Source organism: Triturus cristatus, chromosome 2_2 (genome assembly GCF_964204655.1).
Source record: "Triturus cristatus chromosome 2_2, aTriCri1.1, whole genome shotgun sequence".
NCBI lineage: Eukaryota > Metazoa > Chordata > Amphibia > Caudata > Salamandridae > Triturus > Triturus cristatus.
The window spans coordinates 1167031582-1167057242 of NC_140582.1; the positions used below are offsets into that span (position 1 = coordinate 1167031582).

At 45.7% G+C, this 25661-nt stretch overlaps 1 protein-coding gene across 2 annotated transcripts in view; it reads left to right on the top strand.

Annotated features, from left to right (window-relative positions):
• The window catches only part of LOC146863304 (uncharacterized), a 306982-nt gene that overhangs the window by 11273 nt on the left and 270048 nt on the right, over positions 1-25661 (top strand). For both annotated transcript variants that reach the window (XM_085642718.1, XM_085642719.1), the window contains exon 2: positions 21003-24181. In XM_085642718.1, coding sequence (XP_085498844.1) covers positions 21152-24181 — 3030 coding nt within the window. In that variant the 5' untranslated portion in view covers positions 21003-21151. The remainder of the gene's footprint in view (positions 1-21002; positions 24182-25661) is intronic.

Genomic DNA, 25661 nt, shown 5'->3' on the forward strand with positions numbered 1-25661 from the left:
CAGACCCAGCCATATGTAAATCAGTCTCGACCCTGTGCCTCATGGGAACAGTCAAGCCCGAACTACCAAGCCATATCTTCCCTGGACCAGAAACAAACATCCTGGGCCCGGTTTCGGGGTAGCACCTCTCAGCAGCCAGGCAGCTTGAATCCAGTGGCTCTAACATTCAGTTTAATGTGAGATATTTACAGTGCCATTGGAACGTTGAATTATATTTCTTCTCTTTACACGTTCACACTGAATTCGGTTGGATAGGCACACCTGTGTTTATTAGGTGTTTATTAGGTGCTATATAACCAGCATTGGCATAGCCAATAGATCTAGCCTTTGGGACCTTCTAAGTGTTTAGCCATGCAATAGTTTACATTTTTTGTTTTTTAAATTAAAGTTTTCTGACAGGCAAAATCAGTAAATCAGCATCTTATGCATATATTTACAAAGTACAATTAAGTGGATCAACATAGGATATCAAGACAATTTCAAATACGTTGCATGTGAGAGTACAGACGACAGTCTAAACAAGAAACCGTAACATGGCATGTACAGTACTTCTAATTTATGAGTCAACACTGCGTGTCAGCAAGTAGGCGGTCAATAGGCCCCAGATATTACGTGGTTTGGAGCTATTGGGCAATTCTTCCGCATAACATGCAAGTTTATCCTTGCAATATACCATGTCTTGCAGCCAACATTTTCGCGTCGGTGCAGGCCTTTCCCTCCAATGAATAGAGTCTGCGCTTCGCCAATAGCAATGCGGCTGTCACCAGTCTGTGTAGCTTTGAGTTGATTGACTTTCCCCAATAGACACATTGGCATTGTACATTCCACTTGTTCCCGCACCATATCTGTAAGGGTCTGCGTAACTTGCACCCAAAAGTCATTTACCTTCGGACAGGCCCACGCTAAGTGTTGAAAATCTGCCTTGGATTCATTCGCTCAACTCGGTACAGACCGGGTTGAACGAAATTGAGGAGACTGCAAGACAGATGGGACAACTCTAGCTTCTAAGCTTATCCCGCTCTACCTTCAAATGGGTTCATTTTCTAATACTTTGCACACAAAGTTTTAAGTTCTCCTTAATACTGTAATAACTGAGAAATTTGAGTATCTGCTACACGTTTGCGCTTTACATCTTTGCGAATGTTTTTTAATGTAATTTGTATATATCTGTGTTTAAAAGCTTAAAATTGCATGAATAGCTTGTATGTATGATGCAACAATACATGCAGAAAAGTCTAGGTTGTACTAATGGTTAATGTTTAGGCGTTGAACCTGAGATTGCTCAAATTCTATAATGCGCTACACGTCTGCTGAAAAATACATGAAGAAGAGTTTAGGGTTTATTAATGGTTAACGTTTGAGTTTTGAACCTGTGACTGCTTACACTTTGGAAGGGTTTGTTAAAAAACAATAACGATGGCATGTATTTGCATCCATTTCAATTCGAATGTGTATTTTGATTTTACATACTGAGAATGATAGAGGATACCGCTGTTTACCTCAATGCCCAGTCACCTATTAGCGAGCCCCTTACTGCGTTACCTAGCAACGAGCGTTGTGTCACTCTCGCTCTGTTTTCACGTACTGCGAACATACCGCACTAGTCGCATTAGTCCCCGAGATGGTTTTTGGATTCCACTCTCCACGATGAGACCGTCTTTATCACTAACCTAACAAGAATAAGTACGATTTACTGTTCATTTACTCCGGAGCAGTTTCTCGCACGGAGTGCGTGTCCTAGCAACGAGCGCATGACGCGGTTGCTCACGCCACGTACACGCGCTCCAATCAGTCTATTAACTGACAGCGTTTTTTAACACACTCGTAGACAGAATTTGAAGAGACAGGACGCTTGCCTGCACTCTCCCTGACATGAAGTAATCGTTCTTCCGGGCCCATTTTGAAGGTGAGCGGATTGAACATTATGGTCTGGCCACTTTGCCTAACTCGATTGGTATGGAAGAGATTAATTTCCCTTTCATCCTTAAATCTACAGGACCTCAGTGTGATTCACTTGATCTGAGGACACAGGACGTTTGCCTGAGCCCCATCCAACCCCCTAGTCGCTTTGGATTTCCGATATGGGAAGAGATCCATCCCCCTTGTGGGTGAGTCTTACAATGCATTCTTATCTTTGCCCGCCAATTTTGTTAAAACGATTGGCATGGATGAGACTCATTTCCTTCCCCACCTCTTGTTTATACAGAAACTCAGTGGGATTATTTCGATCTGATGATACAGTCCTAACCCCATCCAATTTTCATTAGCTGCACTTGGAGTTGATTGACCATTCTGGGAAGAGATCATATCCCATTACCGGGTGAGTCCATTAGCGCATTCACAGTATTGCCGGTTAATTATACAGCCACCTATGGGCCTTTTCTTATATAGTTTCATTCTATTGATTAGAATTCTCGTTTGAATTACATCCACGCCGTACAGGATACTGTTGCTTCTGCACGAGTATCTCCCTACCCTGCCCCATGAGCCACATCGGGCTCCCTTAGGTGAGTTTTCACCTTGCATGCTTTGAACGGTCACAGCATCTAATTTTCCAAGCACACCTGACCATAATCCTTACTATTCCATAGGCTGTCACCCGACTGTCCCTGTCCTGATGAAGACCCGTATTGACTAGTTAGTAATGCTACCCTGGGTTGAAACGTCGACATTTTTTCCGTGGACCAGTTGAAAAGACTCTGAATAAAGACTTACTCAATCTGTCTGCAGACTGTTTCAAATATTTGTTTTTCTGGCCTTTTGTAAATTATCAATACTTCCATAAGTCACTTTGTATATATTACGCACCTTTCACCACAGCACTGAGCACTATATGTCACTTTGTCACAAGTATAATTCACTTAGTCCTTGACAGCCACTGAACGTGGGTATTCATAAATGATGCAATTTATAAAACTTCTTTGAATACTTTTTATGGTGTCTATGTGTGTCAATTTTGATTAATCTTTCTACAAACAAACCAATGATGGTTTAGTGCTTTAAGAAATATTCTTTACCCAACAGAACCGATTGTTATTATTTTTAAAAATCTGCTTTGGGCGCATTACAACGAGCATAGCAGTCAGTCTCTCCAACCATATTTGTATAGTTGGGCTGGTGTATAATACATCTGGTGTAAGTATTTAAAATGGATAATCCTAAGGTTACCATTTGCAGTCAACTTCCCCGTTAGCCCACAACACGGTTGCCAGTCATCGACTGTTAGAAGCTCTGTCAGGATAGCATTCCATTTTTCCAGAGGCTCTTCTTCATCTAATTGGGAGGCGTGATAAAGGCGTGCTACCAATTTAACTCTAGTTTGAGTAGTATAGAGTAACTGCAAGACACCCAGTGCTTGTGGTTCCTCTGAAAATCCAGGGTAAAGCGCTCTCAAAGCTGCTCTCCGCCTAACATAGATAAAGGTAATCATTGCAGTGTCCTGCCCATCCTCCCTTAGTTTTGAAATGCCTATGAATTTCCCCCCTGGAAATAAATCGCTCGTGGTGCAGGGACCTGCCTCGCGTAAGTGCTTAAGTGAGCCAGCTTCGGCTTTCACTGATCATGCGGCATGGTGCAGGAGTGGCATGGCCAGGGCATATAGCGGGAGTTTCTGTGCACGCCTCCCCAGCTCTTCCCAAGCATGTACAGTACATTGTACAGAGTCGATTTCCCCTTTGTCAAAGATTGTACTATTGTTGGTAAGCATTGCTTTAAGCGGCAGGGGGTGAACTGTAGCTGCCTCCACTGCTACATGAGGGGTGTAATCTGGAGCTTGTTGCCAGTAGTAAGCATAGTGCGCTCGTGCACAGAGATAATATAATCTAAAATCTGGGGCTGTAAATCCACCCAGATCATATGGTAATGTCAACTGCGCCTACCTCCCTCTCGCCGCCTTCCCTCCACCAGGTTAGGGTGATGAGTAATGTGCGAAGTGTAGTAAAAAAAAGTGCTGGGTCAGTTGAATCGGTATATTTAAAAATAAGTATAAATTTTGGTAGCACAATCATTTTAATCGATGCTATTCTATCCGCAAGGGACAGCGGTAACTTGATACACCTAGCGACTTGACCTTCGAGCTTCGCGATTGCTGTGCCATAGTTGGACCTAATAACCACCTGTGGGTCCCTATTGATCCAAACTCCAAGATATTTTACTGAGTCAACACCCCATTCCAGCAGGTACCCAAGGTCCATACGTGGTGTATGGTCAGTGAGCTGGAGAATGATTGATTTGTCCCAATTAATACCCAGCCCTGAATGCCACTAAAAGCTGATATATTCACGTATTAGCTGTTCAAGATGCGTGCTAAGGTTGCGGACATATAGGACCATGTCGTCGGCATACATCGATACCGCCAGGGGGCGTTTGTAAAAGCGTAACACTACCGACGCATATCTTTGACGCAAAATGCAAGCCAGGGCTCAAGTACCACAGCAAACAGGAGGGGCGATAAGGGGCAGCCTTGACTGGTACCCCGCTGTATTTGGAAGGGTCGGATATCTGTCCATTTATGCGCTCCCTCGCAGTTGGGTTCGTGTACAATAATTTGGTCCAATTCGTATATATGAAGGGCATCCCCATGCGGTGCAGGACCGCAAATATATATATTTCCACGCGATGGAGTCAAACGCCTTGGCAGCGTCCAGTAGGACCGCCACCGCAGGCAACGTGGGCTCCAGTATATGTAGAACCGTGAATAGCGTTCGGAGATTGTGTGAAGTGGAGCACGTTGGCACAAAACCTCACTGGTCTGGAAGGACCATCACCGGTAGAAGGAGGTTCAGATGATTGGCCAATACTTTAGCCAACATTTTTGAGTCCGTGTTGATAAGGGAGAGTGGTCTATATGATCCTCATTTATCTGGTTCCTTCCCAGCTGTTGTTCAAGTTGACTCATAGTGCCTCTTAGAGGTTTTAGCACACCCGCCTGGAGCCCTATACAGATTCCACACATTGCACAGAGCCCACATTGTTACTAAAACAATCCGCAATTGCTTCATTCAATCCCTCTTTAAAGACCGGATCAAGCAACGAAGTCGACTGCAGAAGCCATTGACACTGGGTCGGTGTGTGTGTAGGCACTGCCATGCAGAGTAATACCGGGGAGTGGTCAGACAATGTCTTGGGTAAGTGTCGGTCTGCTGTGGTCCATGTGTTTGTCGTGTGTGGCTAACCAGAAATTGAGCCTTGACCAAGATTAGTAAACAGATAGTGACAAGTACCTTCCCGCCTACCAGGATGGCGCAACCGCCATACATCTAGCAGTCCCAGATCTCTCATGCCATCTAAAACAGATAGAGCAGCCTTTTTATGCGCAGCATCAGCAGATGTCATTCTATCCTCATCTGGCACTAGTACCACATTAAAATCGCCCCCACAAATTATCGCGGCTGGAGGTAGTGTGTGTAATTTACTCCATAGTGTGGTGTAGAAACTAGGATCGTCTATATCGGGGCCATAATCATTGAAAATCGCCATTAATGTGCCACAGAATTTACAGTGTGCTATTATATAGTGTCCTTGGTCAACTGTCTCCGCAGGCAGGAGCTCAAAGGCCACATTTTAGAATCCATATTATGACCCCCTGGCGTAGGATGAGTAAGATGATAAGCGCACCCCAGCCCATCGAGTAGCTATCGCCCCTGCTGCATACGCGGTTAGGTGAGTTTCTTGTTGAAGTGCCAACTGAATATTATGTTGGTCTACGTAGGCCAATACTTGCCGTGTTTTCTTTTGGGTTCATTAGTCACCGCACGTGCCATGTCACCCATGTGATGAAATTGTTACCGTTACCTGTCATATATTGAGCGCCTGTTAACAAGTGCATTTGCACTTCATTCTTTGCTGTTCAAACCTTACATACCAATAGCCACATCTGACTTTGCGTGTCCCCACCCGCTTCAGCATCCCAATTATGCTAAGGACCCCCGCCCCCAGCAATCTAAGTGCATGTAACATCATGCCTCTCCGCATATGAACATAAGAAACACCCAACATGGTGCTCATTGAAAAGTTGTGAAACAATTTGGGGTATACCCTCAAGAGGGGGCACCAGTAGCCGACCCACCCCCAGTGCATCAATAAACAGGGGGGAGTCGGAGCAGTAACAAAACCTCCCAGCCAGACAGAGTCCAACATCATACCCAGCAAAAGGTGGTAAGAGATTTGCTGTAACATATCCTAGAAAGATACTCAAGCAACAGCGGGAATTTCACGAAACAGCATAGTAGAAATCTGCTAAGCGCATTATAGGGTGACTTCTCGTGTCATTAAATAGCATTTAGCACCACCCGTCTAGAACATCAGCCTCATTGCAGTCCTGCATCTGCGTTGTGGGCACTTACACCTTCAGCAGCCCAGTCGAAGCAGACACATTCAGCAAGTTCTTGGCCTCAAGCTGAGAAAGGAAAGGAAACTTAGGTTGCTTACAGCTACCACTGTCACATGTTTGGCACATTCAGACCTAGCCGCCCAACATAGTCAGTTATTTACAGCATATCAAACTTGTCCGCTGAGAACCTTGCAGTACACTAATACCCTCCTCAACGCAGGTGCGACCCAGGGAATCAAAGGTTTAGGCCAAGTTTAGGAGTTTATCCACTACCATCCCCTATGGGCCTGCAGCATACAACATGACCATCATCCACTATTTACGTCACAGTTGGCAAAGGGTGTCAATCCTCATTGTCCGCATCCTCTCCTGCGTAGCGCGAGGCTCCATGTCGTTCCACCGGACGGACAAACTGCATAGCGTCTTTAGGTGATGAGAAAATCTTGATTTTACCTTGGTGTTGGATCCGCAGTCGCGCTGGATACAGCATTGCATACTGTATTTTCAGTGTCTGGAGTATTTTCTTGGTCGGATGAAACTCCTGTCGCGCCTGCTGTACTGCGGTTGCGAAGTCAGGAAACAGCACAACCTGCACCCCTTGGCAGACTGTTGTGCCTTTCTCTCTTGCTAGCTGTAATGCGGTGTCCCGATCGCGGTAATTAAGCAGCCGAACTATAATGGGGCGCGGCGGAGTGCCAGGCACCGGTTTTGGCGCCAAAGATCTGTGTGCTCTTCCAACGACCAGTACACTGGTAAAGTGCTCCGCACCCACCATTTCTTTTAACATGGCTTCAACATACAGCTCCAGCTTGCCCGTGTTGGTAGTTTCAGGCACTCCCGTGATGCAGAGGTTGTTGCGGTGGGATGCGGCTTTGGGTGTCCTCGTTCTTCGCCTAGTTGACTGCGAGGAGCTTTTCCATTTGCGTACAAGACTCAGTTACAGCCCCCACTTGATCTTCCGTAGTGGAAATGCGTTGCTCCGCCTCTGTAATGCGCGAGCCATGCCGATCAAGCTTCGCCGTCATATTGAGCCATGCAACAGTTGACGTTGTTGCACCAAGGATATTGTGCTGCATAACTAAATACTTATACGGTCCCAAAAGCGAGACCTATTGGCAATGCCAATGCTTGTTATTTTTGTCCTGGTGACGGCGTGGGTCCTCAGAGGATGAATCTGAATCCAGAGGTAGTGGTGTATGGGTTTGATTGGTCTGCGTTCCTCTGCCCACTGGAAAACCTCCTCAGGGGTATCCAAGAACAGTGTGCTGTCTTTATAGCTGACTCGGACGCGAGCCGGTAAAAGTGGCATATATGGAATTTGTAACTCCAGCAGGCGTGACTTCGCAGCTGTAAAAGATTGCCTCTGCTACTGTACCAGCTTGGTATAGTAGGGAAATATTATTGATCAAGATGCAAAGGTAAGAGTCTTCTACGCCCAGGCCAGTCTCAAAATGGAGCCTTTGTCGTGACAGTTAAGGATTCGCGCAATCACCGACCGAGGACGGGCTTCCGACGGGGGCCTAGCGGAAAGGGCTCGGTGGCTCGTTCCAGTATAAAGCAAGGAAACAGATTCCCTCTTGGAATCCAGGATTTGAGCCATTGGTCCAGAAATGCACACATCAGTGCCCTCGCAGCCCTCTGGAATTCCCACAAAGCGTAAATTGTTGCAGTGAACCCTACCTTCTGCGTCCTCCACACGTGTGGCAAGTCCTGTGTAAGCATCTTGAGGGTGGTGATCTTTCCTTACAGTGTAGTGATGGCATCTTCTACCCCCGAGATCCTGGACTCAACCTGAGTTAGGCATTCTACAGCACTGCGCAGATCTTGCAGAAATAACATGACATCAGCTCCTACCGCGCCTACTTTAGCGTTTAGCATGTCTCGCGATTGGGCAATCTTATCCAGGATTTCAGCACTGTCGGTTGTTGTAGTGGGCGTACCATCTGTAGGAGTACTGCTGGAGCCGCCTCCGGTAAATTTGTCCAGTGTACTCTGCTTTGTAGCTGGCCAGGCTGATAGTCCTTTAGACACGATGGCCGTTTGGCTGTTGGAACGGCTATTAAAACAATGATGGGGGTGGAAGTGCCTTGTACCTGTATGTGCCAGGGTCTTATAGTCTCATGCCGCGATCCAGGCACAAAGGAGGGCCGCCCCTCAGCCTCAAGCCGCACCGGGGCGTAGCCCGGCTGCCTCCGCAGTCGAGGTACCCCCCCCCCCACCTCTAACGGGCGCTCCCGGAGTTCTCTACTTGCATAATTGCTTGCAGGGAGTTTCAGGGGCTTATCCAGGTAACCTTAGGCCAGCTGTGTATGATATTTGGAAGTAGGCCGATGTTTCTCCGTGCCTCACCTTGTGGTTTGCTCCACAGTGTTTGCCCCTTAGGTCTACTCTGTGTCACCCAGGTGTATCTGTGCCAGGTGTGAACAAGGTAGCTGTCCGGAGCACTCTTCCCTCTGCTTCTGCAATTGGATATGACTGCCACCCACCTTCCACGTGTCTCAATAGTTCCTTATCCTGCCCCTAATGTCGTGCTCAATGGCTGAAAGTCGAATTATTGAGGACTTGAGTGTGAAGGTAAGACTGCGCTTTCCGTACTTTTGGATCGGGCCGTCGGCAAAGATGGTTGATTCCCTTCACTCCAACCCTGATGCGGCCCTTTCGAGGTAGGCCCGCGGTGCCCGAAGTTCCCAGCCCCTCACCTGCATTCGATGCGATGGTGTCCTCAATTAGGAGGTTCCCCGCGGGTGCGGATGCCTGGTCTTATGCCGAGAGTGCTCATCTTCTCCGGCTCTCCCTGTGCAGCCTGGCCCTAGTCTCAGTCCGCGGCACTCCTGGAGTCCCCGTCGAGCTTGCGAACCGCCCCTGTGGGCGCTTTCTTGGTCAGTATTTTGCTCCGGTGTCTTTTCTCTGGTGTTCACTGTGGGGCCGCAGGGCCAGGAGGGTGACCGCCACCCTTCCGGGCCTGGGTGATAGACCAAGATGCCCAATCTCAGCTCCGCCGTCCAGGGCTAGACGCACGGCAGTGTGTGGCTCCGCAGCGTCCCCCCAGACTGCACTGTCTCGGATCGCCTGATCCAGTTTCTTCGCTCTTGTTGGGGCATATGTGACTCCGGTGCCATGAGCGGCTTCCTGATGAGCCAGACGGGGTGAGAATTTACTGCTTACCGGCAGGTTTGTGGAGGATATTGAAGGGGCGTATGGAGCTGGGCTAAGGCGGGTCTGCCATGTTGGACTGCTTTGTCCCCCCCTAGCTCCCCTTTGGTGGGCATCTTGGTGATCCTAATGCGGATTAATTTTAGGGACATGTTTATATGTGGTGTCATCCACTACTCTTATAAAGCCATGGGTCACAAAGACTGTTTCCCTCTTTCTGTGCGAGCTGCAAAATGCAGCACAAATGGAAAGAGTAAAAAACAGGAGGAGACATGAAAACATTTCTCCTCGTTACGCCTGCTGTGGGGAGATGTTAGGTTTTGGCGCTGCCCCAGGTTTACATGGTTTTGTTAATCTGGGGCAGAGTCAAAATCCATGGTAACGCCTACAGCAATGCCCACGGAACTCCTACTTGACAGACTAAGGCAAGACCGCGACTTGCGCTGCTTTGTCTTACTCCATATGTATATGGCCACTCATACCCATGCAGGGTGACTTTGCGTCGCCTCATAGATAAGAGTGCGGAGCTTGTGCCACCTGAGCTTAAAAAAATGACGCTCTGGCAGTGGGGAATGGTGACTTGTGGATTTTTAGTGCTACGAGGTCACAGCCTGTGACAGAAAGCACAGTGAAAATGTAAGTCATTATTTTATTCTTGCATTACACACATTATGAGAGACTGGGCAAATAGTTTTGGGATAACATGGAGATTCCAAAATGTAGATTTTAGTAATACCAGAACATAAGTAATGCATTTTTTTTTTTTTTTGCATAACTGTCCCTTCAACACCTCCTCAGGGGTACTAAGCGATTAAAAGTATGCACCTCACGGGCCAGTTGTTAACTCTTCGTATTACCACTCAAAAAAACCCCAAATCTTTGCCATCAGAAAGCAATTAAAGGCAGAACCGCTCCTAAGCACCATTTACGAACCGCTCCTAAGCACCATTTAGATTTACAGATTAACTCATAACGCACATTTGCATTTCATTCAGGCAAGCAGGCACCCTGGCACAAAGGATTGTTTTACCTGTCTGCCTGGCCTCTTCGTTTCACAGCACAGGAGACTCAATTAACTTCAGTTAAATCATTTTAACAACCAGAATGAAGCGTCCCCATATTCAAAAGGAAGAGCACATGTTTCGGATTCCAGGCAGAAGTGAGGCCTGGAAATGTGCGACCCCCTTCCTAGGACTCCAGGCCCCCCCTGGGGGTCACGACCCACAGATTGAAGACCTCTGCCCTAAGATCAGTGGCCCATTGGCTACTACCTCGAGACCCCTAAAACACCCCCTAAATACAGAATTTAGAGGACAGCCCTGAACCCAGAATTCAGAATCGCCGAGCTAAGAAGACTTGAACCAGAAGACATTGCAGCAGTAAAGACTCCAAGCCCAACTGACTTGACCCCAGCCTCTCCGGCCTGCGTGCAGCTTCGAACCCCCCTGCGAATTCAACAACTGCTCCAAAAAGGATCAGCAACCTCCAAACTTGGTAAGGACTGATCCCTTGCTTCAACAAAGACCCGAGACTCCCGAGAACAGCAACCCTATCCACAAAAGAAGCCCTGCTTCAGGGCTTACTTCTGCACCCACCGTCCACATCTCATGTCCACATCTCATGTCCAGAGGGTCCACTGATCCTGAAGTGTTTCCCCAGCAGTCCTGACCTCCAAACCATCAAGGGGTGTCACCTCCAAGGTCCCATGCTGACACCCGCAGCCTCTTTACTATGACCCCCCCACTCCATCGCGACCGGACAGTTAAGCGTCTTCCCGACGTCTGAAGGCACCCCTGCAGTCTCCAACCCTGCGTCCTAGTGACAAGAGCCCGAAGTGTCCTGACAATGAGAGAGATCCCCACCGACCTGCCCTTCTGTTGGTTCCTCCCTGAAGGCTTCCTGGACCGACCCTGTAGCAGAAATCTGAAGACAACCTCCATAGGATAGCATTGGGCTCCAGAAACCATCTAAGCACCCTGCACCCAGCCACCCCTGTGCTGCTGGTGGTGCACCTGTAGTGCTAACCTGATCCAAGGAGAACCTTGGTTCTAATCCCCAAAACTCGGTTACCAAAACAGTTTACTTACCTGCAAAAAACTTACCGTTTTGTTTTTCCAATAGGATTGCATGGCAGGGTTTTCCCTGAAAAATGTTCTAAGAGTTGGCTCTTTCTTGTATTGCAACAAAGTAACTTGGTGTCTACTGAAGTTATTCTGTTTACTGATATACTGCAATGCCTGAACTGTTATTATTTTGTTTTGCCCTAAGCTTCAAAAATAACTAAAAAGCAGTCCAAAGAAATTCCAAGTATTCTAAAGAGTTTAACAACCCATTTTCTCTGCTGCAAAGTAACTCGCATGCTTCTACAAAACAAGTAAATATCGTATCTTGAAAAGCATTATTTCATTGAAAGTCTCACTTACCTGCTACTAAGTAAATCTTGGTTCTAGTAATAAAAAGAAAGTAACAACTTTTTATGCAACCCATTGGTCTGGATTCATTCTTTGTGTGTGACATCATTTCTTGCCTGAGTGTGTACAACAAATCCTTAACACTATCCTCTGATAAGCTGGACTGCTCAATCACATTACCATAAGCGAGTGAGGTATTACCTACTTTAGCCTCTGCTATACCTTTGGTGATCCACTGGACTCTGTGCACACTATACCATATTTGATGTAGTATATACAGAGCCAGCTTCCAACACTCCCATCTTTTTGTTTGCAGCAGTTATAGTAATCCTGAAGTACCAGTGGTAAATTACAGAACTTGTGCAAATTACCACCCAATAACCACTCATTGCCTTATAACTCTAAGAAATTCTCACCATCTTATGCTGAATGTGTACATTTTGTCTTTGCGGTCTAGTTTGGTCTTCTCTCACACATTATTAAAGAGAAATCATCTTTGTGCAGAGTTTGAGCAGGCTCCTTCCCTACATCCACTGTATGTTTTGCAACCAAATCAAAAACGTTGTGGTATTTGCATGCAGAGCAACCAAAGGTCTCTGAAAAATCTCTAGTTCACACTAAAAGGGGTCAAATAAAAGTTACATTAGAATTAAGTATACAAAAATTTAATTTTCACATAGCAGACACTTTTGGCTGGCAGTATGTAATCTGCATCGTAGGCCAACAAGTACCTCAGTCGTGCACCCTCAAATAAAACAATGGGCAGGATGAATACAACTGGCTAAATGTAAATGCCTTACTGGTAGAATGAGATTTTACCAGGAGCATATTGCTACCTAGGTAAAGTACACTAATGCTTCAAATGGATTCTTGCTTCAACTGGAAGCCGGTGCAAAATGTTCCTAGGTTTGACACCTTATCCCAGCTCTTGTGGTTTCAGGCTATCGGGGGCCATCTGAAGTTGAACAGTCCATCCCCAAATGTAGACCATTGCTTTAGTCTAATTGGGTTGCTACAATGTTTATGAATTATATTGGAGTTGCACCACTTTTCAATTATATGCAGTCAATTAGTCCATATTGAGTCCATCTGTTGATTAAATTTCCTTCTTTATTGTTTTATATTCTTCTTTTTAAAAAGAACCACAGCGAACGCATTTCGTTCTATAAACAGAACTTCTTCAGGGCATTTGTAATGTCCACGGAATGATAAATGTAATACTTGAGACAATATAGTCCTTTTTCAGAAAGATATCGTCTTGTGCTTCTAAATCTTATAAGTTGAATTTTTCGTTATCAAAGGTAGATATCATTATCCCATATGATGTAGTGATATGATAATCACTCTCAAATTCTCTAATCTGTATCTATATTGGGCCCATCACGCACAGTGCCTAGCAAAGGGGCCCGGTCGCTCAAATCGATCTCCTGTCGTTTCGGATCCCGCCCGTGTTTAAAAAAAAATTTGAAGCACGGATTAGAGAATTTTGAGTGATTATCATATCACTACATCATATGAGATAATGATATCGACCGTTGAATGATAACGACAAATTCAACTTATAAGATTTAGAAGCAAAAGACGATAATATCTTTCTGGAAATGGACTATATTGTCTCGAGTATTACATTTATCATTCCGTGGAAATTACAAATGCCCTGAAGAAGGTCTGTTTATAGAACAAAGCGCATTGGCTGTGGTTCTTTTTAAAAAGAAGAATATAAACAAACAATAATGAAGGACATTTAATCCATAGATGGACTCAATATGGACTAATTGACTGCATATAATTGAAAAGTGGTGCAACTCAAATATTCATAAATACTATTGACCCTGAGGGAAGGGGTGGTGCCCTTGGACAGAGGGCATAGTTGAAGCTCGCACACAGGAGTACTTTTCTTTTTGATAATATATTGGTATATTTTCTGAGTTTGGTGCCTATTGCTAGCCAGTTGGTCCACTGTCCAGTTTGAGTGTACATGGGTTGCTACAATGCCTTAGAGTACAACAGTTCTGCACTGGGAAGAGATAGGTCATTGATCTTTCAGGCAGACTACGTAATTGTGATGTAAACAATCTGGGCACCCATAGAGTTTTTGTGAAAAGCTTTGCGTTTCACCTGAAATTATATTGTGGCAGAAGGTCAGCAAATAGCTACCAGGGAAATCATTCGGTCCCATTGAAAAAGTGCCAACTTTGGGTAATCTCCTTCAGATGTGAGCAATCCCCTTCAGATGTGTGCACATGCAATCCAGACTCGTTTCTTAATATTTAGCTCTAGATTTAGATAAATTATAATTTAATTCCTTTAGTACAGGGAGCACGGAATCAACATCTGGGTATAACCTTCTTGAAAAATTGAAACACTTCATTATGGCCACTTTCTCTCAAAATACGTTCTTTCTGCTGGTATGAGACAAAACTCTTCCGGGAAAGAAACCGAAATTGTGGTGTTTCCCACGCAATAATTTGTTCTGATTTGGTCAGTAATTCGAGTTGTCTGCCGAATCAGCAAGTACTTTTAGGTTGAAAGGATGTTCTAGTTCATGAATCATGATGTACCATTATTGCTATATTTGGCTTGTAAACCTCAAAATAAAAAAATGTGCTCACTTCCTAGGATTATAATCTGTAGTTTAATATTGGTAATAAAAGCCAAACCTTGAGATTTGTTTTTTAAATATTTTCTTTTTATGTGTATTTGCAGTTTTATATAGCACAAAATAGATATGGAGTATCAATGCACTAACAATGGGAGAGGTTACACCAGGTGGAAAAAAACAGGAGTAAACAGAATGTTACATATGTTCATGGGAAGAAAAAGTGGCACTATTCTATTGAAAGATAGGTAGGGTGTGTGCAGATAGTTAACTCGGAAGGTGATTTTACATCCCTAGGCTGTTTAGTTTAACCTTGAATTGAGGATTTGTGTGCATCTTTGCAGGGATCTCGTTCGGTGTTCTGGTAGTGCTACCAGAGAAGGATCAAGAGATATTTATTTGTTTCTTGAATCTGGGAGCTCAAAGTATGTGAGCTAAACTATCCAGAGAACGGCCGCGTCCAGAAAGTGAGAGTTTATTTGCCAAATACTCTGGTGTTCCATACTGTCAAGGTTTATAGGTAAAGCAAGCCACATCAAAAATGTTTCTGACTTCTCTTCTGAGCCAGAGTGATGCAGTTGGCACACCTAACTTCTTTGAGATTCACAGCTGTAGTTGGGGTTACTTTCAGTATAGCCAGGCGACCTTTGCTGATTTCTGTGAGCATTGCATTATCATAGTCTTGAGATGTCCATGGCTTGAAACACAGTTTAAAAAAAAAAAAATTAAAAAAAAAATCCCTACTGAAAAGAATGGTTTGATGTTTCTTTGAAGCTTTAACTTGATGAGGGACACTGATACTGCATTTATGTGCACCTGTATAGTTTTCTGGTTTTTCTGAAGAGGCTTCAGTGAGATTTTGTGCATTAAATTTGATCACATTAAGTGAATCAGGTCACTATTGATCTGGGATAGAACTGTGGGGAGATGATCTAAGGATTTAGTTTAGTAAGAGGGTTTAATTTCAAGTGCTTGATGGGCAGCCAGGGTTGGGTGTCCTTAAGAATGTGGTCCAGAGAAAGAATGTCTTTAGTCAAATTGTTTTAGATAGAGCGGAGTGTCGTCAGCTTAGAGGTGGTATGAAAAGTTCAAGTGTTTTAGGATTGTCGTCAGAGGTTCCAAGTATAGGTTGAAGACAGTTGGGGAAAGAACATAACCTTTTGAAACAGTTAGGGTACAGGTGCTGGATCTATTAGAGTTGTGTTTAGTTTTTGTCTGTTCAGAAAGGTTATCCACATATAAGGAGAACTGGCTCAGGGCTGTTCCTTTATTACTATTCTTTTATTGATGGTGGTGAGTAAGATGAAGTGCTTAGTTCTGTTGAATACTGCTTTCAGGCCATGAAGAATTAATAGACCTGACTTTCCCTTGTGCAAAGGACACAGGACCTCGTCATCCACTTGTAGGAAAAGATCGTATTTGTTAATTTCCCTGAACTCAAACCATATTGCTCTGGGTGTTCGGGGGAATGGAGGGCGGTGCAGCTGAGCTTCTTGGCCAAGAAAACTCAGGCTTCTTAATCTACTCTGTGAAGAAATGTTACAATTCTTCACATCTTAATTTATGTTGGTTTGTATGTGGTTAAATGCTAATTCCAAAAATGTATGGGGAGACGTAAGAATCATGTTGGACTTCCCATGTTCACTTACAAGTTTTCTGCATAAATGATACTGCTGAACAGTGAGAATGCTTTAGTAACTTTGTCAGCGTTTGCAAACCTGCTCCCAAATGCACAGCTTTGTTTGCAGACATAATGACTCTGACCCTTAACTCCAACAGAAACACATTTATTTTGAAGGAGTTTTACAGAATTTGACGGTAGTCTGGTCTAATATACACAGACACGTCTATATGGAGACTTACTAGAGAATTTAGCTACAATTCTACCAAGCTGTGATAACTTTAATCTGTGATCCTTCCTAGATAGTTACCTGCAAATAATCTTCAGGTTTGGCAGAACGCAGCATAGTAGATATAAAACTGTTACCGGTACCTTTCTACACAAAGCCTCAATATATGTGCTGGTTTCCTATATGATAAATCCCACACACCTGCCCTTTTTGATAGTCTGATCATGAGACAGTGCAGTTTTGCGTCTAATGCTATACACTGATGCACCGGTTGTAAGAATAATGAACATTGCTGGCATTTGAAGTCTGTTCTGAAATGCTAATACACTTGTTGCCAAGATGGGTCTTTATCCTGCAATTTGGAAAACAAACAACATCAGGCTCTAATTATCTAACTCTCCATGCAACAAGGAGCACAGTTTTTTAAATACGTTTCTCAGCTTTTGGGCTGTTCATTTTAGTGGAAAATGCCACCCTATGAATTAACCAATCAGTGTTTCTCCTCTTTCACTGCCTCTCCTGTCGTCCTTGAATTGTGAACACTGCCTGCAAGAGCATGTTCTTCAGCATCTTCTAATGCAGACATCCTTTTTAAGTCTCGGCTGGCGTTGGAGCGCGCTGCGCTCCTCTCCTCGAGACTCCTAGTGATCAAGTCAGATTTAGAAAAGGGATTCAAGCCCGCCCCTTATTCCCATTGGCTTGCGTCACTGTTTGTTAAACGGTGCGCCGCCATTGGAAATAAGGTGTCCAGGGTGCCTCCTTTTGTTTATTTAACAAGCAGATAAGAAATGTCTTTACAACAGCTGTGAAGCAGGCACGGAGCTCACACGGGGTCACGGTAGGACTAGGCAATGCAACACAAGTGATGTGCATTGAGGCGACTTCATGGCTCCGGTTCAGTGCTGTGACTTGCGTTTGGGATGCATTCCCTTGTGTAGGATTAAGGTGCGTGCAACACAAGGGATGTGCATTGAAGCGACTAAGTGGCTCCGGTTCAGTGCTGTGAGGAGACGCCTTCACACACACACTACTACTGCCAAACAAAATACAGCTTCCGAGAGTTACTCTCCCGCACCACACCATTGGCTCCAAAAGACAGGCGACCGTCTCCCCGAACAATACGCTTACCTACACATTCACTAGACTGATGCTCACCTTCCTGAATTACCACCTACGTCACACATTCTACTGAACTTCAGCCCCAGCACCCGACTGCTAACCTCAGGGCCACTCTGCCGCCCCTGCCATGGTATTAGTGCCTCCGCTCTGCTACTGCCCATCACCGCAGCGACACTGGTTCCACGGCATTATATTATGTTATTTCTTTGGTAGAATTAGGGACGTGAAATCAAAATAATTCATGTTGGCGCTGCACTAAAACATTAAATATTTATACCAGGATCGACACGCTAAGGTTAATCAGGCAGTTATCTGCCCGCCCTCCCCGCATCAATGCCTCTTTGCATCACTGTCCTCTTGGGTTTTAAGCAGCCCACGGGGGTGTAAAGACTGAGGTGAGAGGTTCATGTAGGACGGGACAAGTTAAAAACAGTAAAGGTCCCTACCAACTCCTACATTCACCCCCTTAACGGTGGAAGGGAAAACAGTGTTTCTACAGAATGTACAATAACCCCCAATGGTTATACAAGTCAGTGATGCAGTCCCATTTACATCTTTACTCGTTCGACCTCACTTGGGTGTAGTATAAGTAAGAGTATTTACTACCGTTCCTAGATTTATTTTATCGATTCATTTTGTCATGCAGCTTGAGTCTTGTGCAGCGCGTCACGCAAGATGAGTTCCTTATTACGGTGCGGGGGAGGTCAGATTGTGGAGGGGGTTCTGGCACAATTGAGCGCTCCAAAGTTGAGTGTGAAAGCAGTGTGTTTCACTCATGAAGGTGTTCAGACAACACACTCATCCAGGCTGTGGCCTCTCTGCAGAGCACAGAACGAAGGTCATAATTGCAGGCGATTGCCGGGAATTAGGCGGGAGCTACTGTGGGGGCTCAGTGCTGGGCTACAGGCACTGCAGAGACTGCTTATTTACGAGTCGTATATAACGCACATGCACCAGTCTTTGTTCAGGCTCTTTACACAACCAAGCAAGTGCAAAATAATAATAATGAGCAAAACTGAAAAAAGGAACTCTGGTTAAAAAACACCACTCGGGGGCCTACATCGGTTGTAACACCGTGTGCAGTGCACCGCGTGACAGCTCACACGGGGGCAAGACATGCACCGAATACATGCACTGTTGTGTCTCCTGCCTTGGGGTGCGCCAGAGTTGCATCGAGGTCAGGGTGCATCATCCCTTTATGCCGTAAGTGCAGGGCTGCATTTGGGAAAAGTGCATCAGGCCAAGACCTGCTCTGAGGACACCTAAATGAGCATTGGTACAAACAAGCAGGCCTTTCAGCTTGAGTGCTCTCCTTCACTTATTGTCTTGGAAAACATTACCCAGAGGTGGAATACAAGATAAAGGCAGCTGCGGTTTGTTAAATAAGAGGGCGTGGCTTGATGCAGGTACAACCAAGGTGAGTGTGTGGTAGCAGGTAGCGAAACAGTGTCTCTGATCTCGGCTTCGCTCTCTATTTGCTTGCGCTCATTTAGTCCACCAAACGCCCTAAAAATGATAAAACCTATGTTATGATTGGAAATTCCCTGCTAGGGGAATGGAGGTGATGAGAGGCGGGGATTCCCGGGTGGGGCAGGAGCTCTCAGCCAGCTGAGCTGCTGACGGGGGGCACGGAGGACGCCACCCGCAGGCCTGGCAGTGCTTCTGGGATGGCACCATGTATGTACATTGTAGAACAAGCATTTACAATGCAATAGGTCTCGCATTTGCGTGAGTTTTACAGATTGTCATTGTAAATGCTTTTTTTTAATGCATTGGATCATGGCGCCCGTGCATCTTCTTGTGCGCAGTTCGCCAACTCGTTTTTGTTTTTACACATTGAATCATGGCGGCTGGCAGCTGCGCGTCTTATTGTGCGCAGCTCTCCAACTCGTTGATACATCAAGGCGGCCGCGCGTCTTGAGAGGAGAAGGAATGTTGAGATCCAGTCCCCTCTGTGAATCCTTACTCGGGACGGACTGCTGCCCTTCACAGCACCACATCGTTGTTTCTTTTTCCACTTCATGCCCACAAACGGGCACACACGTAACACACAAACACCCCTCGCTCTCACTAGTCCTTCGGTATCTCTGGCACTGCCCTCGCGACGTCAGGTCCTGGTAATCGGCGACAGAGTAGAGGGGTTCAGAACTTCCTGTTTCAACACCTTGCCGACCTGTCTACACCACATCACACTTTCGGAACAAAAACAAAGGATGGTATTGAGGGGTTGAAAGGTAACACTACGATTCAGCCCTGCAATGTCATTTGGGGGTCAAAGGGCATGTAATGTCACCTGTTATGACTTGAACTTGGTCAGTTAAAATACATGCAATTCACTGGGTCAGTGCTTTCAAAGGGTGTCCAACACAGGTCCAGGAAGGCTAGGTCCTGCATGGTGTTTTCCGGATAACCGCTGCCTACTTAAATAGTTTTCATTTACATTATTTCTATGTACATTACGTAAATCTGTCTAATGTGGACATCTGAGCATCGTGCAGGGGTCTGGCTGCCTTGCACCTTGGTCGACCCTCACAGGTTTACTTCCAATTAACAACATACTGAATACGTGCTGCTGAAGGCTCAATGTCATCGCGTCCAACAACACTCAAATCATTCACATCACTGTAGGCACACCCATATACTGGGAGGTAGAGTGCCAAAACCGTACCGAAAACGACATTCCAGACAGCGCTACAAGGCCATAGGAAATTGTGGATGTGCGCTACACAGCGCTTTAAACCAGTGTCTACTCACAGATACCGAGTACAGGTATTTTTTTAGTTTTAAGGGAAAAGTCCCTGTACTTCTCTGTGCAGGGGTGCACATACAGGTACTTAAGGATAGTGACTAGCGAGTTCCTGCACTATTGTATTCCAAGCACCTCATAATTCATAACGATCGTCCACATACCAACAACAAGCATTGAAATGCAATAAGTCTGGTCTTTGATTAAGTTAAAGCCATTTGCTTTGCTAATGGTATTTTATAGCAAAGCAAATGGCTTTAACTTAATGAAAGGGGAGACCTATTGCATTTTCAATGCTCGTTTCTCTTTGCTTACTTTCTTTCTTTGCCTACTTAATTTTCCAGATTCCCCCCCCTCTCTTGATGTCTCCATAGAAAACAGTATTGAAAGTCATGGGGATTTGAGCTTATGATGTTGGTGTGTAATTTATAGGGGAAAATACGACTCCAACATTGAGCATGTAAGACAGCGACGGTGGGATAAGTAATTTATGGCTCTGTTGTTCAAGTCTGCTAGAGTCTGTTAAATGTGTGGGTTGTCCTCCCCAATGGCGCTGGTGGTTATAGACTTGTTCTGCCATCGACTGAGTTGAAATAGACTGTCTTTAGTGGGAGGAATGTCCCTAGCGAAAAGTGATACGTTTGTTTTACGGCACTGTTCTGCAACTGGGTTACTGTCACAAGTCAGTATTGGCCATCTCTCAAGAAACTGCAGGTGTGGAGTTAGAATATTGTACCAAAGTGTGCACTTTTTGACCGCTGACATTCTGTTTTCTGTTTGTTTTTATCTTCAGGATTGAAAATTGTCCACAGTTTGTGAATTCAATGAAACGTTGCCACTGAGACGTGCATCCCCTGTTCCTATTCTGCAGCATTCATCATTGCCTGGCATTGGTTGTTTAAACAGAACAACTAATTATATGTTCCCTTGCTCAACATTCCAATGGCACATCAAATGTCTCGACGTGATTTTCCAGCTCAAAGACTAAGACCACCAAACAATCCAGAGATGAACCAATATGGCACCAGGGAGTTTGGATCATCTTTTAATGAACGCAACATGAGCCAACCAAACATAGACCAGCGTGAAAGGGGCCAACGTGACATGGGTTCATCGTTTTTTGGCAAACGTGATATCGGCCCTTCTCTCGTGGGTCAGCGTGAAAGGCACCCACCTCATATGGGCCAGCATGAAAGGCTTCACTCGTTCATGGGCCAGCGTGATAGGATCCCGCCAATGCTTGGCCAGCGTGATTCAGTTCCACCTCTCTCGAGTCAGCGTAGCATGGGCCTGCATGACATGGGAAATCTTGGAATGAGCCATCGTGAAATAAACAGTTATGAAGGGATCCAACGTGACTTAACTCAACCCCACATAAACCAGCCAGCTATTAACCCAGCTGTTCCCTTTCTTGGCACATCGTCAGGAGCATTGAGTGATCGAGGAACTGGTTTGCATGTCCAAGACAGAATGGGTAGTGGTCAGAGATTTCAATCTCATTTTTCGGGCACAGAGTTCGGTCGAAATGTGGGACAATACAGCACACTAGATAACAAACCTGATCCATTGTCTCAGTATATTGCTGATCAAAGGATTAAAAAAACTCCCATACATTTTCCAGACCCTCGTCAATTGGGACTTGAAACAAACCCTACTCCAAGTGCTTGGGAATGCCAGATGAACTCATCGGTGAAAACTGATGAAGGCGATTTTTCATTGGAGAGTGCTACAAGTATTCTGGCTAGCTTTGGATTGAGCAGTGAAGACCTAAAAGAGCTTGCCAGCTACCCTGATGAAATGCTTACTCCTGAGAACATGCCAATAATTTTAAAGAATATTCGACTGCGCAAAGCTAATGCTCCAGTACCAAGTTCAAACTCAGATGGTAGTGGAAAAACCCCATTCATTGATGAGTTTCAGAAAAAGTGGAATGATTATACACTTCCTAAAGACAAGGGAATAAGCGAGGACCACAATAAAGTTGATCCGGAAAAACATTCTACTTCACCCTTAAATTATCAGTCCAACGTGAATATGGGTAGTATGGACAGTGAAGGTATTGATCAATACTCTGTACATAGAAGTAAGCTGCGTAGATACCAATTGGATGATCCTAATATGCCTTATGCAAATGTCCGAAATGTAAATGATACAAATTCCACAAATTCCACAAAACTGTCTATGGATCATCCGCCAGACAGGACAGATAGTCGCATTATGGTTGACCAATTTAATGTAGCTATGAAAAAGGGATTCCCTCCTACTGTACACCAGGGTGGTATAGACCGAATAAACGCACCAAATTCAGTTCAGCACTTTGGCAATGCTGCACAAACTTCTAGGGGCATGGCTGGGCCACATGCACAGATTGAGGAGCCATTGGGTCCCAAGGCTGGGGTGGCTGCGAGTCCCAAGGCTGGGGCGGCTGCAGGTGGCCAAACCACAGCTTCCACAGGGGTCAAGGCTGGGGCGGGGTTACCAGTCAGTGGCAAGGCTGTGACTGGGACACCTGCTGGGGCCAAGGCTGTGACTGGAGCTGCTGCTGGGGGCAAGGCTGTGACTGGAGCTGCTGCTGGGGGCAAGGCTGTGACTGGAGCTGCTGCTGGGGGCAAGGCTGTGACTGGAGCTGCTGCTGGGGGCAAGGCTGTGACTGGATCAGCTGCTGGGGGCAAGGCTGTGACTGGATCAGCTGCTGGGGGCAAGGCTGTGACTGGATCAGCTGCTGGGGGCAAGACTGTGACTGGATCAGCTGCTGGGGGCAAGGCTGTGACTGGAGCTGCTGCTGGGGGCAAGGCTGTGACTGGAGCTGCTGCCGGGGGCAAGGCTGTGACTGGAGCTGCTGCCGGGGGCAAGGCTGTGACTGGAGCTGCTGCCGGGGCCAAGGCTGTGACTGAAGCGGCTGCCGGGGCCAAGGCTGTGACTGGAGCGGCTGCCGGGGCCAAGGCTGTGACTGGAGCGGCTGCCGGGGGCAAGGCTGTGACTGGAGCGGCTGCCGGGGGCAAGGCTGTGACTGGAGCGGCTGCCGGGGACAAGGCTGTGACTGCGGCGGCTGCGGGGGGCAAGGCTGTGACTGGTGCGGCTGCAGGGGGCAAGGTTGTGACTGGTGCGTCTGCCGGGGGCAAGGCTGTGACTGGTGCGTCTGCCGGGGGCAAGGCTGTGACTGGTGCGTCTGCCGGAGGCAAGGCTGTGACTGGTGCGGCTGCCGGAGGCAAGGCTGTGGTTGTGGTGGCTGGCGGGGGCAAGGCTGTGGCTGGGGCGGCTGCCGAGGTCAAGGCTGTGGCGGCTGCCGGAGGCACACCTGTGGCTGGGGCAAATGCCGGAGGCACACCTGTGGCTGGGGCGAATGCCGGAGGCAAGGCTGTGGCGGCTGCCAGAGGCAAGGCTGTGTCTGGGGCGGCTGCAGGAAGCATGGCTGTGGCTGGGGCGGCTGCAGGAAGCATGGCTGTGACTGGGGTGGCTGTTGGAGGCAAGGCCGGTATGGGGACGCCTGCTGGTGGCAAATTGGTGTCTGGAGAACCCACACAGACCATGTCTGGGCCTGGGACACCTGGAGGTAGCATGACAGGGGCTAGTAAGTCTGCAGGGATTCAGGTGCCCCCAGCTGGCAAGGCTGGGGCATCCCTGAAAGGCAGAGCTGAGGTCTCCCTAGGCGGCTGTGGTAGCGTATCTCAGTCAGGCAAAGCTGCTCCACCTTTGGGAGGCAAGGCAGGAGCACCACTTGGAGACATAACTGTGGCACTACCGAGTAACCTGGCTAGTGCTCCTTATCTTGAGATGAGACCTGCACCGACACATTTGAAGAACTTATCTAATTCCCAGCATCTTGATATGGAAGTAAATATGTCAGCAGTGGAGGAACCGATGAAGATTGAGACTCCCACCACGTCTATGATATATGATTACAACGCTTCAATACCAAGAATATTTCCTCATGCGTGTTCTCTGTGTAATGTAGAATCAAGAAATTTTAAGGTAAGTGTTTTTTTCAAATCTTGTTGGTATTCATTGTTTTTATCAATTAAACAATCTACAGCTGTGCTTTTTACTTCTTAAATTGTTCCTAACCTGAAAATAATAGGTTCCCACCAGGTCCATGTGGTCAGAGGATTTTAAAGGATGTGTCTACCTGTTTGTACTGTATTTAGTTGGAGTTCATGCTGGTGACAAACTGAGCAGTTTTAAGTAGCGTCAGGAACTTTGGTGTCTGTTTTCCACAGTAGTTTCCTGTTTCTTCCTATTTCTATGGCTACCATCTGCAAAAAGGTTTTTGAGGTATTCCTCCCGTGATACTTGGATGCATATTCTGATTCATTCCCACTGATGAACTGGAGCTCAGAACATTGTCAGTTATTCCGATGGTGAGAGTTCTTATTTTTCCTGTCAAACTGTGTTTGTTTATTGTAGAATAGTTCTGTGAAGAATTGTTGGATTTTTTCCTTCATGGCTTCATTATTCTCAAATTGTCTGTGGTTGTTTGGTAATGGAGAATGAAAAACTACTCTCCTTAATGTTTATTTAGTTTCCTAGTTACTGCAACAGGGAAGATTACAATTTAACATTATATATTGGGGAATGAATGAGGGAGAAACACAAAATGGGCCACCTAGTGATTTTGATTAGAACTTGTGGGCCACTCTTGAGTGATAAGAGATGACGACTCCTTGCTGTCTCGCATTGAGGGGGCTGTTTTCATTAGTCACCAAGAGAAAGCTCAACATAAAGTGCCAGTAGTCCTTACCAGAAGCTAAATTGTTTAGATGTTCTTGTTGGAGGCATGTAGCAGTCACAACATTCAATATTATGATGTTAGTTGGCTCTTATTTTTCTTCAGGTCCTGCTTCATCTAATTGTCCTTTACTTGAATACCAACTTTAATTTGTCAGTTTTAGACATGAGGAAAGGATGAAATAAGGAAAAGAATTGAAAAAAATCAACAGGGAAGTAGAAAAAGAAGGAAAGAAAAGGAACATAGACCTAATTGATTTTGAATTACTTGTAGAACAAATCAGGTGCAAACTAAAACTAACTTTTATTATTCTATATATTGCCAGGTCATGTGAGAATGCTGCCCCAGATAGGTTCTTTGTTTGTACCCCCTCAGATTGAGATTGTTCTTATCTAATGTCTCTGAGCTCACTCTTTACAAATGTTTGAAAAAAAGTACTAATTTTGTAGGTTTGTCATGGATCTCAGTGGATAGCCATCTCTTTCATCGCCCCATTTTAGCCCACTATATTTGCATTAGTGGGAGTTGGTGGGGCCTGAAGACTTCCATGCTTGTGCTGTGGTTAGTCTCGGGCTAAGTAACATAAATGTTCCTAGTTGACTTACCCATGACTTTAATAGATATTCCTTTTCTTCCTGGTGTAGCAGAAGAGGGTCAGTTTAAATGGCCGTGTGTTTTCATCTCTAACCTGAAAATATTATTCCAAAATGTCTTGATCTGAAGGCC